The sequence below is a fragment of the Saccopteryx bilineata genome, chromosome 6 (assembly GCF_036850765.1).
Source record: "Saccopteryx bilineata isolate mSacBil1 chromosome 6, mSacBil1_pri_phased_curated, whole genome shotgun sequence".
In the NCBI taxonomy this organism is placed as follows: Eukaryota; Metazoa; Chordata; class Mammalia; order Chiroptera; family Emballonuridae; genus Saccopteryx; species Saccopteryx bilineata.
Genome location: NC_089495.1, coordinates 40,419,990 through 40,435,116, shown reverse-complemented (window position 1 = coordinate 40,435,116; position 15,127 = coordinate 40,419,990). Strand labels below are relative to the sequence as shown.

At 36.8% G+C, this 15,127-nt stretch overlaps 1 protein-coding gene across 2 annotated transcripts in view; it reads left to right on the top strand.

Moving 5' to 3' along the window:
* MYO16 (myosin XVI) overlaps positions 1-15,127 on the top strand; it is a 596,349-nt gene that overhangs the window by 304,564 nt on the left and 276,658 nt on the right. For both annotated transcript variants that reach the window (XM_066236132.1, XM_066236131.1), the window contains exon 16: positions 7,130-7,277. In XM_066236132.1, the coding sequence (XP_066092229.1) occupies positions 7,130-7,277 (148 nt within the window). The remainder of the gene's footprint in view (positions 1-7,129; positions 7,278-15,127) is intronic.

Genomic DNA, 15,127 nt, shown 5'->3' with positions numbered 1-15,127 from the left:
GAATTGATAGTGTTTATTGTCTCCCTAGTGCCCCTCAGCATAGACTAAAGAGTGGCTAGGAGAATGTGATATAAGTGTGTTACTGCCCAAGAGCTGTTAGGATGTAAACCCACTGATGGCAGAGATCATGTCTGCCTGGGTATCTAGTAGGCACATGGTAAGTGTCAGTTGGGTTAATGAATCTAAGGAATGGCATCATAGAGGAACAATAAAACGAGGCAGTCATTATTCAGTGCAGGGAGGAAAAGGCCACATACGACTGAAACTGTGAAACAGATAAAGAAGGTTATCAATAATGAACTCTGGATTATTTTTTAAATCAGAGCCAAGTTTTTTTCATAATTAGAGTTTGCGTGTTCTAACAATTCAACTATTTCCTACTTTCTTAGAGCACTTGTTCATGTTGGAATGGACAGAGCAGAAATATGCTGAAAGTTCTACAAGGGGAAAAAGACCCAGAGTCCTCATGTAAAATGTGAAGACTAGTTGGCTTCTCCTCTTTTCTGTGCCCTTAAAACACCCACATATATCTAAGTGGAAATTAAACTTTATGAACAATTAGAAATGCCTCCTAGTAAATATGCCATGGTTCTGCTATCTACTTGGGAGACTTTTAAACCTTAGAGTTAACACAAGTGAGAAAGAAAATACTTTAAGGCTTTTGCCTTTTTTTTCAAATCTTGACTTGAGAAGCCAAGCAGAAGACAGTCTTCACCTTCGATATTATCATTATCAGCTCTCATTAGTATTCGACTCTCAATTGGACTTTATTTTCAAAGTTTCAGAGAGCTTTAATTGATCTTATCTCCTTTGAAGAACAGCATCTTTTAATGCAAACAGCCTGATCTTTGGAGATCAGTCTTCTGGGTTTAAATGTAAAAAAAAGGTTCGCAATGGCATTTAAATGAGGCAATCTTTAAAAGCCGCCTAGCACAGTGCCTGGTATACAGTAAGGGCTTTAATTGTGGTTGCTTCCTTTTGGAGTACAAGGGAAGTCAATCCTCATCTGCTGTGGGGAGAAAGAAATTAAGAGGAATGTGGAAATTGGCAATGTCAGATTCAGGACTAGTTTTCATGCTTTTACTCCTACTTGAGGCACTTTTCACTTACGCCACCCCTAGCTTTAATGATTATTAATAATGAAGTCAAAGATATGTACAGTGTGAAAAAGAAGATTTTGCTATATTAATTAATCAATAGTATGTTTTTGATGATTGCTAATTGAAGGTATCATGAGACTTTCAAGGAACAAGTCATGATTTATAACTAGATGAATGAAGCAGGGTGAGATTTGGTGCTGGAAATTTCTAGAAATCAACAGGACTGAAAACAGGCATTTGTTTTTCTTGAAGATGAAGGACATTTATATAAATATTTTCTACTTTATTTCATATTGAACAAACATTGGTTTAACTTTATAAAATACTTTTTCTACATATTATGTTACATATAATCTGTAAACATATATATTTTACAGTACCAAAATGTTTTGAGAAACATATATTTGTATGTAGATTACTGAAAAGGTGCATTGTCGCAAATATATACCTGGTCAAGACTATTTCTAACATAAAAGATCTCAAATGGAATTTGAATTATGGGTTGTTTTATGTTTTCTTCCTTCTAAAAGCTTCTTCAATATACAAGTTTTTTAAATCTTACTGATCAAAATCCTGCCAATCCAGAGCAATTTTATTCACTGCTGGAGGTGCGCTAGCTAGGATGATTAGTAATTATGCTGTTTTAAAATTTAGATGAAAGCTATTGAAGTCACTCTTTGATGTGGAATTTGATTAGCTTCTAATGCTGTTTTAAATTAAGCTTGTCTGCTGGCTGGGACAAGTGGGTGTAAGGTCGCCCTTTTCCCTGAGTGTAGGAGCATGGTGGTCAGAAGGTCAATGCTCACTTTCCATTCTCACCAGGTATTTCTTTAGTTGACGACTAGACAATAACAGAAGGGAATAATGATGGCAGTTTATTTTCTATTTGTATAGATTTTAAAATATATTCCCTTGAGTAATTACTGCATGGTAAATATTATTAATATTAAATGGAAATTTTTTTTTCAGCAAATAATCTGCTTAAGAAGGCCAAAAAGGAAAGAAAACTTAATAATTAAGACATCAACTTGAAAATACCAGTCACCAGATTTACATATACATGGGGAATGGAAAAGAACATGCACTACCTCATCCTAACTTTAAATTCACCTTTGGGCTCCCCCCCCCCTTTTTTAAATGTATTTATTGATTTTAGCAAAGAGAGAAGAAGGAAAAATGAAAGAGAGACAGGAACATGGCTCTGTTCCTGTATGTGCCCTGACCATCTATGCTTCAGGACTATGCTCTAACCAACCGAGCTATCTGGCCAGAGCTGACCTTTGGGCTTTAATACCATGAGTGAAACAGTATTTTGAAAGTGTCTTTTCTTTATGCACGTATGACAACTTTACGAAAAGGTGTCTAATACTACTTTTCTTCATAATGTTTATTAATTTTCAGATTTTTAGAACACTGATAATCATTCTTTCTGGCTAAATGGACTATTTACAATATTTATAATAGGCACAGCACTGTAATAGTGATTCCATTTTTTCAAATAGATTGGCTGTATAAAACCAAAGTTCAGAGACCTCACATTTTTTGCTTTTAGAAGCTGGACTCTGAAATAATTATTAGCTGACTCATTACATGAGGTGTTGTTTGTAGTTCAAATATAGGAAATAATTAAATCCATTTGCCTTCCTAAAAGCTGCTACCTTTTGTTCCAAAAAAAATTATTGACCATTAATTCTTACTTCAAAGTGGAAAACTACAGTTGTTCACATTAGCATGTAAAATTCAAATATATCATTATTTACTGACCATTCATAATATTGAGAATAGCCTAAATTCAAATAAAAAGAATGCTCCAGAAGCAATAAGATTTTCCTCATTACAAACAGATAGCCACAAATTCTGAGTAACATGAATTTTTGAATTGCCAGTCCTATCTCTGAAGCAAAATCAGGGTTGTGATTCTCATATTGCATATTTTCATCATTTTTCGGTTATTATGAAATAATTTTTTTTCTTCTTTTTCCAAGTGAGCAGAGAGGAGATAGAGAGACAGACTCCTGCAGTAGCCCCAACCTGGATCTACCCAGCAACCCCCTTTTGGGGTCACTGCTTTGCCCATTTAAGGCCATGCTCGTAACCGAGCTATTTTTAGTGCCAGAGGCAGAAGCTCCACAGAGCCATCCTCAGGATCCAGGACCAATACACTCAAACCAATCAAGTCATGGTTGTAGGAGGAAAAAAGAGAGAGAGAGAGAGAGAGAGAGAGAGAATGGGCCCTGACCTGGAATTGACCCTGGAACTTCCACATGCTGGGCCAACGCTCTACCACTGAGCCAACTGGCCAGGGCCTATTATAATATAAATTTTAACCATACATATTACATATTTATGATATGGGGGTTTTTTTGTTTGTTTTTGTAATACTTAAAGGCAGAGGACCAAAATAATGAATATTAGGTATTAATCCTACTACTGTACAAGTGAGTCCACAATATCTAGCAAGATGAATGCACACTATTTACTCTAGGCATGCATTACTTTACAGCACATTACCTACCTCCCTCTCTAACTGGAATATGAACTTTATTGTTGAAGCATCTGTTTCATTATCTATCACTATACTATAAATCATGATTTAGCTCTTTTAAATAATTTCAGTATAGGCCTTGAAACTTTTCTAACATAAATTCTATATATTAAATTGTCTGTAAAAATTGAAATCATACTTGCCTTTGCTGTGTTTTCTTGCCCATAGTGCTTCCAGCATTGAGAAAATATTATTGACATCCCTTGTCCTTAATAACCAGAAAGCCATATAGTATTCCAATCTATTTGATAATAATATTTACTAGTGTTTATAGAGCACTTAATAATCAATATATATTGCTATATACTATAGCAGTATGCCACTTTCAAATTGTGACATATTAATCAAGAAAATTTTATAATTTATGTTGCTGCCTTTGTTATAGGCAAGGTAATGTCTTGTTTCAGATTACATTTGTGCACATAAATTTATGTTGGGTCAGGAACAAGGTAGGAATGACCCCTTCTACAATGTTTTCAACATTGTAATAGAAGTCCTAGCTAACATAATAAGAAAAGAAAAAGAAATAAACGGTATTCAGATTGGAAAGGAGGAAATCAAGCTGTCTTTGCTGACATAGTTGTCTCTGTAGATAATCCGAAAGAATGGAAATAAACACACACAGAAAACTCCTAAAACTTATAAGTGATTTAAGTAAAGTTTCAAAATATAATGTTAATATACAAAAGTCAATTGCTTTCCTAAACACCAGCAACAAAAAATTAAAATTTAAGAAAAATCATAATTTCTATTAACACTAGACAGTGAAATACTTCGGTATAAATCTAACAACATATATGCAAAATTTTTTGAGAAATCAACAAAACTGATTTTAAAATATCAAAGAAGATATAAAATAAATGGAGAGATTTTCAACGTTCATAGATGAGAAGGCTCAATATTATTAAGATCTTAAGTTCTTCCCAACTTGATCAACATATTCAATACAATCCCAGTAAAAATCTTAGCAAGTTACTTAACAGATATTGACATAAAGTTTATATGAAGAATTAGAAGAGCCAGAATAACCAACACAGCATTGAAAAGAACAAAGTTGAAAGACTGCTTCTACCCAACTTACAAACTTACTATACAGTTACCATAATCAAGATGGTGTGGGATTGTTGAATGAATAAACAAATCAGTGAAACGGTATAGAGAGCACAAAAGTAGACCCACATAAACATAGTTAACTTACCTTTGACCAAGAGAGCAAGGCAGTTCAATGGAGAAAGGATTATCTTGTCAACAAATGATGGTGAAACAACAGGACATTCGCATGTAAAAAAAAAAAATAGTCGACACCAACATGCAACAAAAAAATAACCCAAAAGATATAATAAATCTAAATGTAAAAACAAAACCATAAAACTTTTTTAAAAAGATAACATAAGAGAAATACTTGGTGACTTTGAGTTTAGCAATGACTTTTAAGATAACAACATGAAAAGCACAACCCATAAGAGAAATAATTGATAAGCTGAACTTCATTAATATTGAAAACTTCTTTTCTGTGAAAGACCACTGTTAAGAAAATGAAACAATAAGCCACAGGCTCAGAGAAAATATTTGCAAAAGACATCTGAATTACTTAAAATATACAAATAGCTCTTAATATTCAACAGTTAGAAAATAAGCAACACAATTTAAAATATGGACAAAATTTCTTAACAGAAACCTCACCAAAGAAGGAATAAAAATGGGAAATAAGCATATGAAAAGATGTTCCACATTATATATGACCTAGGAAATGCAATTAAAACAACAGGGAAATACCACTGCACACCTATTAGAATGGCTAACATCTAAAACCCTGACAACAACAAATGCTGGCAAGTGAAACAAGCCAGTCTGAAAAGGATACATACTATATGATTCCAACTCTGTGACATTTTGGAGAAAGTATAACTATGGAAACAGTGACAAGATCAGTGGTGGCCAGAGATTAGGGGAGAGGGGGGGATGAATAGGTGGAACACTACAGATTTTTAGGGCAGTGAACTTATTCTGTATGGGACTTTAAGGGTGGATATGTAACGTGAATTTTTCAAAGTCCATATAGCTGTACAACACAAAGAGTGAACACTAATGTAAATTTTGAACTTTAGTTGTGTCAGTGTTGGTTTATCCATGTGAATACACTAATGCAAAGTGTTTTGTTTTTTTTATAAATTTTTATTAATGTTAATGGGGTGACATCAATAAATCAGGGTACATATATTCAAAGAAAACATGTCCAGATTATCTTGTCATTCACTTATGTTGCATACCCATCACCCAAAGTCAGATTGTCTTCCGTCACCTTTCATCTAGTTTTCTTTGTGCCCCTCCCCCTCCCCCTCCCCCTCTCCTCCTTCCCTCCCGTGCCCCTCCTCCCCCCCACCCCCGGTAACCACCACACTCTTGTCCATGTCTCTTAGTCTCGTTTTTATGTCCCACCAATGTATGGAATCATGTAGTTCTTGTTTTTTTCTGATTTACTAATTTCACTCTGTATAATGTTATCAAGATCCCACCATTTTGTTGTAAATGATCCGATGTCATCATTTCTTATGGCTGAGTAGTATTCCATGCCACATCTTCTTTATCCAGTCTTCTATTGAAGGGCTTTTTGGTTGTTTTCATGTTTTGGCCACTGTGAACAATGCTGCAATGAACATGGGGCTACATGTGTCTTTATGTATCAATGTTTCTGAGTTTTGGGGGTATATACCCAGTAGAGGGATTGCTGGGTCATAAGGTAGTTCTATTTTCAGTTTTTTGAGGAACCACCATACTTTCTTCCATAATGGTTGCACTACTTTACAGTCCTACCAACAGTGAATGAGGGTTCCTTTTTCTCCACAGTCTCTCCAGCATTTGCTGTTACCTGTCTTATTGATAATAGCTAATCTAACAGGTGTGAGGTGGTATCGCATTGTAGTTTTGATTTGTATTTCTCTAATAACTAATGAAGATGAGCATCTCTTCATAAATCTGTTGGCCATTTGTATTTCTTCCTGGGAGAATTGTCTGTTCATGTCCTCTTCCCATTTTTTTTTATTGGATTGTTTGTTTGTTGTTGAGTTTTATAAGTTCTTTGTAAATTTTGGATATTAGGCCCTTATCTGAGCTGTTGTTTGAAAATATTTCCCATTTAGTTGGCTGTCTGTTTATTTTTTTGTCAGTTTCTCTTGCTGAGCAAAAACATTTTAGTCTGATGTAGTCCCATTCATTTATCTTTGCCTTCACTTGCAAGGTGTTAATAACAGGGAAAATAGTGTGTTGGAGAAGGAAGAGAGAGGGCACATTGGAACTTTCATGTTCTACTTATTTTTTCTGGCCCTAAAAAATTGCTCTAAAAATAAAGTTTATTAATATTGTTTAGAAAAGGTTTGTATTTGAAAAGAAGCTACATTTTTATTCTTGCAATTAATTAATATGTGCACAGACAAACAAAACTAATAATGTCATTTAACAGAATTACTTTACTTTCCTTAACCAGCCAGAATTCATACTTATATGCTAGAGAAATCCAGACTTGTTTCACAACCTCCTGGCCAGAGCAATTTTCTCATTTTCTACTTGTTGATGGATGGGTTATCTGCTGAGGAAAAACATGGACTTCACCTTAATAATTTATGCACGCACCGGTAAGTGACTGTATTTTCTATCTAGTAGTTCTGCCTTCAACCTTTGTTTGCATTTTAGCAATCTAAAATTTTCCTTTTATTTTTTATAGAATAATTGTGACTAAAAAAGATTAATTGGATACCGTTAAGTTAGAACCATCTGTATAACACGGTATAATCATTTATTGTATGTTTAGTTGAAGATTTGGGTATGTGTATTACTAACTTAGGTTTCTACTGTTCTAGTTTTCAGATATGAATAGAAAAATGTGTGCATATATAACTTTTATATTCCTTTTGGGCATTTTGCATATAATATTAGTTATGCATTCCTAATCTTTGGTAGTCTTTTGAAATAATAGAAAATATTTTGGCAAATTATTATTCATTAATAACAGATGAGGTTCCATGTGGTTTAGGATGAACAATATATATATAAACTCTGAGGCTAATTTTCTGCACTGGAGGCAGAAAGCATTTGTTAAATTGGGGATGCCTTAGTCATAGTATGATGATGGTGGGGAGAGGGGCATAAATATATGGAGCTGAGGAATGTCTTTGCAATGTATGCATTTCCACCAGTGCATGATCCAATACGTCTCCCTGGAAAGACTGGTACAGATTTGAGTCAGGAGGAGAATGAAACAACCAGAACAGTGAACCATTCAGACATCACTGAGAGAAGGGAGAAAAAGGGAGCTGGACATGCTGATCCAAACTCCCTAGTGAATTGGCTTAGGGCACGGAAGAACTAGACTCCAAAAGAAAGAAGTATTCATTTCAGATGTCTGTTAACACCTGATTTATAATTTATTGGATGTTTGTTTTGAAGATCGAGAAGAATGGTGTGTGTTTTCATAATTTTTTTGTTACATGAGAGGAGGGGAAATAGATAGACAGACTCCTCAATGCACCCCAACCAGGATCCACCCAGAACCTGTCTTGGGTCAATGCTCAAGTACCGAGCTATTTATAGCATCTTGGGCTGATAAGCTCATACCATCCGAGCTATCCTCAGTGCCCTGGGCAATGCTCAAACCAATCAAGCCAATGGCTGCAGGAGGGGAAAAGAGAGAGAAGAGAGAGAAAAGCAAATGGTCACTTCTGTGTGCACTGACCGTGAATTGAACCTGGGACGTTAATATGTTGAGCTGGTGCTCTATTCACTGAGCCACCAGCCAGGGCCTGTGTTTTCATAATTTTATGAGAAGTTTTGTGAGAAAACTGAAAGATTGCTTGGGAAGGAGGAGCAGGACCTGAGGACCAGTCGTGTAGGTTTTGAGCTTTGAAGGTGAAGTTGACTAGACAGAAGAATGGAGATGGCAAGTGGCAGCTGGCACGAGAGGGGTTTTCAAGGCGATGGGGTTTCAGTGCGGCTGAACTGCTGAAGCTGTATGGAAAAGCTACAGGACAACATCTGTCATGGCGGTTGCTGTGAGATTGAATGATGGCAGGACATAAACCCAGGGAAAGGGGATGGATTAGCTGTATCCTAATGTTTACCATGATGTTATTAATCACACTCATTTAATGTCTTTGAAAATGTTACATCCACAGTGTACATACACTTTGTCATTTTGAATAGAAAACAGTAGTCCCAAAGCTCACAGCTTCTCAAATTTGTGTTTTATTTAAAGCAGAGAAACTCTTTTGGGGTATACTGTCTCTCCAAACAACAGAAATTCAGGAGAAATGGAAAATGCTGATAGTGAAACATAATATCCCAGAGTTTAGTGACAAAAAAAAATTGAGATTCTAAGCTCCATTAGAAATATCTATATCCGGCCTGACCAGGTGGTGGCGCAGTGGATAGAGCATTGGACTGGGATACAGAGGACCGGGTTCAAGACCCCCAGGTTGCCAGCTTGAGCGCGGGCTCATCTGGTTTGAGCAAAGCTCACCAGCTTGGACCCAAGGTCACTGGCTTGAGCAAGTGGTTACTCTGTCTGCTGTAGTCCCCCAGGTCAAGGCACATATGAGAAAGCAATCAATTGACAACTAAGGAACCACAACGAAGAACTGATATTTCTCATCTCTCTCCCTTACTGTCTGTTTGTCCCTATCTGTCCCTCTCTCTGACTCTCTCTGTCTCTGACATAATAATAATAATAATAATATCTATATCCAATTCGTTCATTTCATAAAAAGGGAAATTGAACACAGACCCTAAAGAAGCTTGTACTGAAATGAATATATTGTACAACTGTAGTACTGGAAAAACCCATTGTCTGGAATCACTTTTTATGTTTCTACACTGTTTCTAATGGGACATGTTCCTGAGAGGAAAAGCATCAGATTGGGAACCATGGGGAAGTTGTGAGGAAGAAAAGTCTTGGATTATTGTGTTTCTAATCTTTCTTACAAGCAACAAGTCACAGATCATAGCAGATCACTGGTTTAGAGGGTGTGGATATGTGTGTGTGTGTGTGTGTGTGTGTATGAATGCATGGGTGTGCGCTTGGCAGTGCGGGCATACAGCACTGAAGGAAAAAAAGGAGGTAATCTAATCTGCCATTCAAAGAAACAATTTAACTTCTTGGTCTGTGGTTTGGCCGGGTCTTTTGAAGTGCGTGAATGTGTGGGAGAAAACAAGCACTTCTTTATTGAGTTCCAGTTCCAACATCCATTTCTCTTTGCAAAAGAGAGTTTGGAATCACTTTGGCTATTTAGAAAGTCAAACAGTCAGGGGTTGCTTTGTGAAAAGCTCCAACAGGAAAGAACTCAGCAAAATAATGAATAATTCAATTCCCCTGAACAAAGAAGTTATTTTATTAAAATGTATTATAAATGTCTAATGGGCACAAAACAATATTCCTCAATAAAAATATACACCACCCTCCAGATTCTTAAAAGTATCAGTTGGAACATTTGCACAATGAGAATTCCACAGACAGGATATTCTTCCACACTAAAGCAAGCTGTTTTGCAAATTATAATACATTATACATCGCAGTATTTTTATGATTTGTGTTATGTGGATCTTCTCACAGTTACAGTATTGCTAGATCTTCTCACAGTCAGTACTACTAAAGTTTGAGGAGTTTGAGTTGAGGTTCAATCTTTTGTTTAGTAATTATATATCGGAAGTACAATAATTTTGACAATTGTCTTGTATACATCAGTAGTATAAATCTGAAATTGCTAGCTTTCTAAACTTTTACAGATTGATGCCCTTCTGAGTCTTCTCTTTAAAACTGATACATACAGGTAAAGGATATCATAATATATGCACACATACTATGTCTAATTACCTACATAGTGTACATATAGAAACACTATTATTAAAAGTACTATTATCATATTTATTTATCGGATTTTCTTTAAAAAGATGTTGACATATATATTAAGTAGAACCCACCAGCTCTTACATTACCATCTGAATATCTCTTTGCTTATTCAGAACTTGAGGGCAGCTTGTCATGAAATTGTGCTAATAATGTTGAGTCTTAAACACGACAAACACTGAAAACTTGCTTTCTTCAAATGCATGCTTTCTGTTTTTTATCAAAAGCAACTCATTGTCTACATGAAACATTTAATGATGACAGCAAACTGAAGATAGTTAACATTTATCACATGTTCTTAAGTGATCAGAACTCTAGAGAGAAAGAAAACATTGTTGTAAAATGCTTTATAATTAAAGCTGGAATAGTGTTTTGCAACTTTGATTCAGTTTTTGGAATTAAAATTTTTCTATATAAGACATGAAAATTTATGGAGGTTTACTTCAGCACTATTATATCTAAAAATACTATTCTGTTTGTAAAATTGGGATAATATCAAGAACTAGCAGAAAGCACTCTTGCTCAACTCTAGAATATAAATGGTACAGAGACAGACATCAGCTCATATAGCTTAACTGCATAAAAACAATATTTATAACACTTTACTTAGAACTCTCCTATCCAGATTGTTAAAATAAGAGGAAGGAAAATCTCTAGGTCTGTAACCTTTTTGAGCAGTGGCAATAAGATTGCATTTGTTAAGAATTTTCACTAGATGGTGCACTCACCACAGCCAGACAAGAGCGAAGGGGGAGAAAAAGCTCATCTCTAAAGATTTGTTTTATTTATGATTCTTCCTATGATTTACTTTTACTTTCCATGGCTGTTTGTTTTTCGATTTCTATTTCAATTTTTTGTCTGAAATACTAACATTACATCTAGGGAATAAATATAGTTTATGTTTGTGGGAATTGAGCTTTGATGAAAGTTAGAAATAGTAATTAATTGCTTATCTTCAACCTCCTTTAAACAGTTTTTATGGGTTTAGTCCCAGAACAATTGGGCTCCAGAATCCAAAGAAGTTATTCCTAATCTCCCTTCATATTGAGTAATGATGGAAATGATTGTGGTGCAGCCTAACATTTTCAGCAAAGGTCAGATTTTGAATTATAAACTGAAAGCTAGCAACTGTTTGACTCAGAGCGTGTGACCTGTTTCTAACCTTGTGTGTTAGTGAAAGGAAACTCTGACTCACTAAGTATTTGAACATGTGATTGCTGCCTGGGAGTACACCTGTCACAGTATGCTGCAGTAATGAACTCTCAGTGAAAGTTCATTCTTTGCTAAGGGTTTATTATTCACATTGAACTTAACCTTAGGAAGTTTCACATAAATTTTCTTCAAGGTGGGGGTAAACTTAAATATTATTTGAGGATGGTTTTTTCATGATTTTGTAATATAATAAGATATTTAATTTTTCACACAGTTTAGGCAAGTAAAGCTTGAAGTGCTTCCAAGACAAAGGGTCAATATAGGAGATAGTATAATTATGTCTAACAGGCTCTTATTAATTATCTAAATGATAATCACAATTGTAATACACACAACTTATGGAGCACTAGTATAAGCCAGACCTTGTCTTAGGGCATATCTCCCTTGTCTGGTTGAATCCTCACCTGCATCTAAGCAGAAGGTGCAAAACTGCACCTGCATCAGATAGACTAGGACATGAAGACAAGGAGGTCAACTAGGAACCAGGTGTGAATCCACAACCTGCTTTCTCTTAACCTTAACCTTGTGTTGTCTGTGTAGCAGTGGGGCATGGAAAACAGCAACCACTGCCTGTGCATCCTTGCCTCAAGGTAATTTTTAAAGAAAATGGATCGGAGCCCTGATGGCTAGCTCAGCAGTAGAATGTCAGCCCAGCGTTTGGAAGTCCCGGGTTTGATTCCCGGCCAGGGCATACAGGAGAAGTGCCCATCTGCTTCTCCATCCTTTCCCCTCTTCTTTCTCTCTGTCTCTCTCTTCCCTTCCCACAGCCAAGGTTCCATTGGAGCAAAGTTGGCCTGGGCATTGAGGATGGCTCCACAGCCTCCGCCTCAGGAGCTAGAATGGCTCCAGTTGCAATGGAGCAACACCCCAGATGAGCAGAGCATCACCCCCTAATGGGCATGTTGGGTGGATCCTGGTTGGGCATATGCAGGAGTCTGTCTGTCTGCCTCCCCGCTTCTCAATTCAGAAAAATGCAAAGAAAAGAAAAGAAAAGAAAATGGGTGGGAAAGTACAAAGTCAACATCTGTGCTTAATGAAATTTAAAATTGGTTAAGCAAGACTACAGGTATCCTAGAGTTGTGATCTCTACCATAAAAGTCAATTTCAGATCATTTCTTTATTTAGTTGCATAATACAAGTATTGAGACGACAAGACAGTGGTGGGATTCAGCTGGTTCACACCAGTTCAGCAGAACCAGTACCTAATTTTTTGTTGAGTTTGGCAAAATGGCTGTTAAAATGGCACTTGTAATCAGGGCTCTCTCTAAGGTGGGTGCCTGGGCAGCTTCCCAATGTGGAAATCTCAAATTTATATTTGTTACTGTTTTTTAACATTCATCTATGCAACAGCATATTCTAAGCACTTGTAGTAATGTTCATTTCGTCCATAGGTAAAAAAAAATTCTAAGTGAGGATGCCAATCAAGAAACAATATAGAAATATCTTTAACAGCTTTTTTTTTTGTTTTTCGTCAGGTATTATTTAATATTTTTTCATTAATATTTTAAAACTCTTCCTTATAACATAATCTAGTTTTGTGTACCTCTTTTATTGTTCTTATTTAAATATTAAATGCATGATATTATAAACTACCGTTTGGTATATCTTTTTTTTTTATACTTAAAACATTCATTAGGGCAGAGAACCAGTTGTTAAATAATTTGAATTCCACCACTGATAAAGAGCTTGCATTTCTCTGAAGGTTATAAGGCTGAGAATATAGAAATGGTTGGATCATCTCTGTCAATGGGCAAGTAAATTTCACTTGTGGAAAGCCGGCAGGAGTCAGAGTTAGTGGCTTTCTTACTTCCTCTCATTCTTGAATTATATATACTCAGAAGAGGAGGGAGAGAAGCAAAACAACAACAACTACAAAAACAAAACCACACATGAATATCAGCCACCATGCTCTGCCTCTTCAGTTGTTTTTCAAAACTCTAGAGTTCTTGGTATCCTAAATTGTATTTATAATAAATCTAAGCGTGAATATGAAGCTTACTCAATTGTATTTTGTAAATCAAAGACCCAGACTCCAAACTCAGTTATGCACAGCTTCAGATTTTCTGTTCATCAGAACTCTGTGATTGCTAGTGTCAGATACCCCCCTAACGCACTTAAGAAGAAGGAGGAGGGTTGACACAGTCAAAGAACTGGAGAAGACAGGAGTGGTGCTTGCCAGGAGAGACCTCAAGAATGGCCTCCATCAGTCTCTGCTTCTCTTTGTGTGTGTCTCTCTCTCTCTCTCCCTCTCCCCTACCCCTCTCTCCCTCTCTCTCTCTCATACACACATATATACACACACACACATCTGTTTTACTTTGTGGGTATGTTCTCATGTGGAGAGTAACTTGACACACACATCATCTTCCACATTTTAGGAACCTTGGAGAGGAAGCAAAGCTTTTCTGTCTCAAAGAGGCCATCATGGCAACCTAGCTCAGGCCTGGGGCCCAGCCCTGCTGCCTGGCTCAAGGAGAGAGGGTGAGGAGATACTTGACCCATGGGGGGACCGCAGGAGCTGTTTAATCGAAGAAAAGGACTGCAGAGCTGGGCACAAATGAACAGTGAGCCAAATGAAGCCTCTTCCCCCCAATTTATTAGGCTTCTAGCAAGAGGCTGATCATCGGCCACCTGGAGGGAGAGTCAGCCCTGGGGTAGAAAACAACTGTCAGGGAAACTGGGTTGACATTTAATAAGTGCCAGGGACTAAGCTTAATAACTACTTGGATTATCTCTTTGAGTTAGTGTCTGAGATAGATACTAAGACCGCCCCACTTTATGGATGAGGACACTGACACCTAGAATGTAATAACTGGCCCAAGGCCATGCAGAAATGGGGGCACAGTGATGTCAAACCTGGTGTCTGTCTCCAGAACCCAAGCGCTGAGAGTGGTTTGTCCACTCAGGAGGAGGGATGGGCCAGCCTTGTCCCTTAGGAATGTACACTCTGTCCTGACATAAAAGCTTTAAGGTCTTGTCTGCATAATCACAATTTGGGAAAAACAGCATACCGAAACCATTCACTCTTTTTAAAGTTTTCTTTCTGGTCCTTGAAATTCCAATTCGATTGTGTCCATTTTCCCAGCCACTGATTCAAGAGAAGACACCGACCCCCGAACATTCTCACCTATTTGTTCTTGCACTGCAGCCCCAAGTGCTGAACTTTGTGTTATCACTCCCTTCCCTGCCCTGCCCTGTCTCCTCCCATCCTCACTGCACACATCTGAGTGCTCTCCCACCCTCCCCGTTGCACTCAGGTTGGATGAACATTTGGTAGATACGGACTTAACTATGAAACCCCGAGCTTGGAAACCTTTAATAAACATTGCTTTTCTATCATGTCAAATAAAGTCTCCTTGAGGATGGAGGCACCAA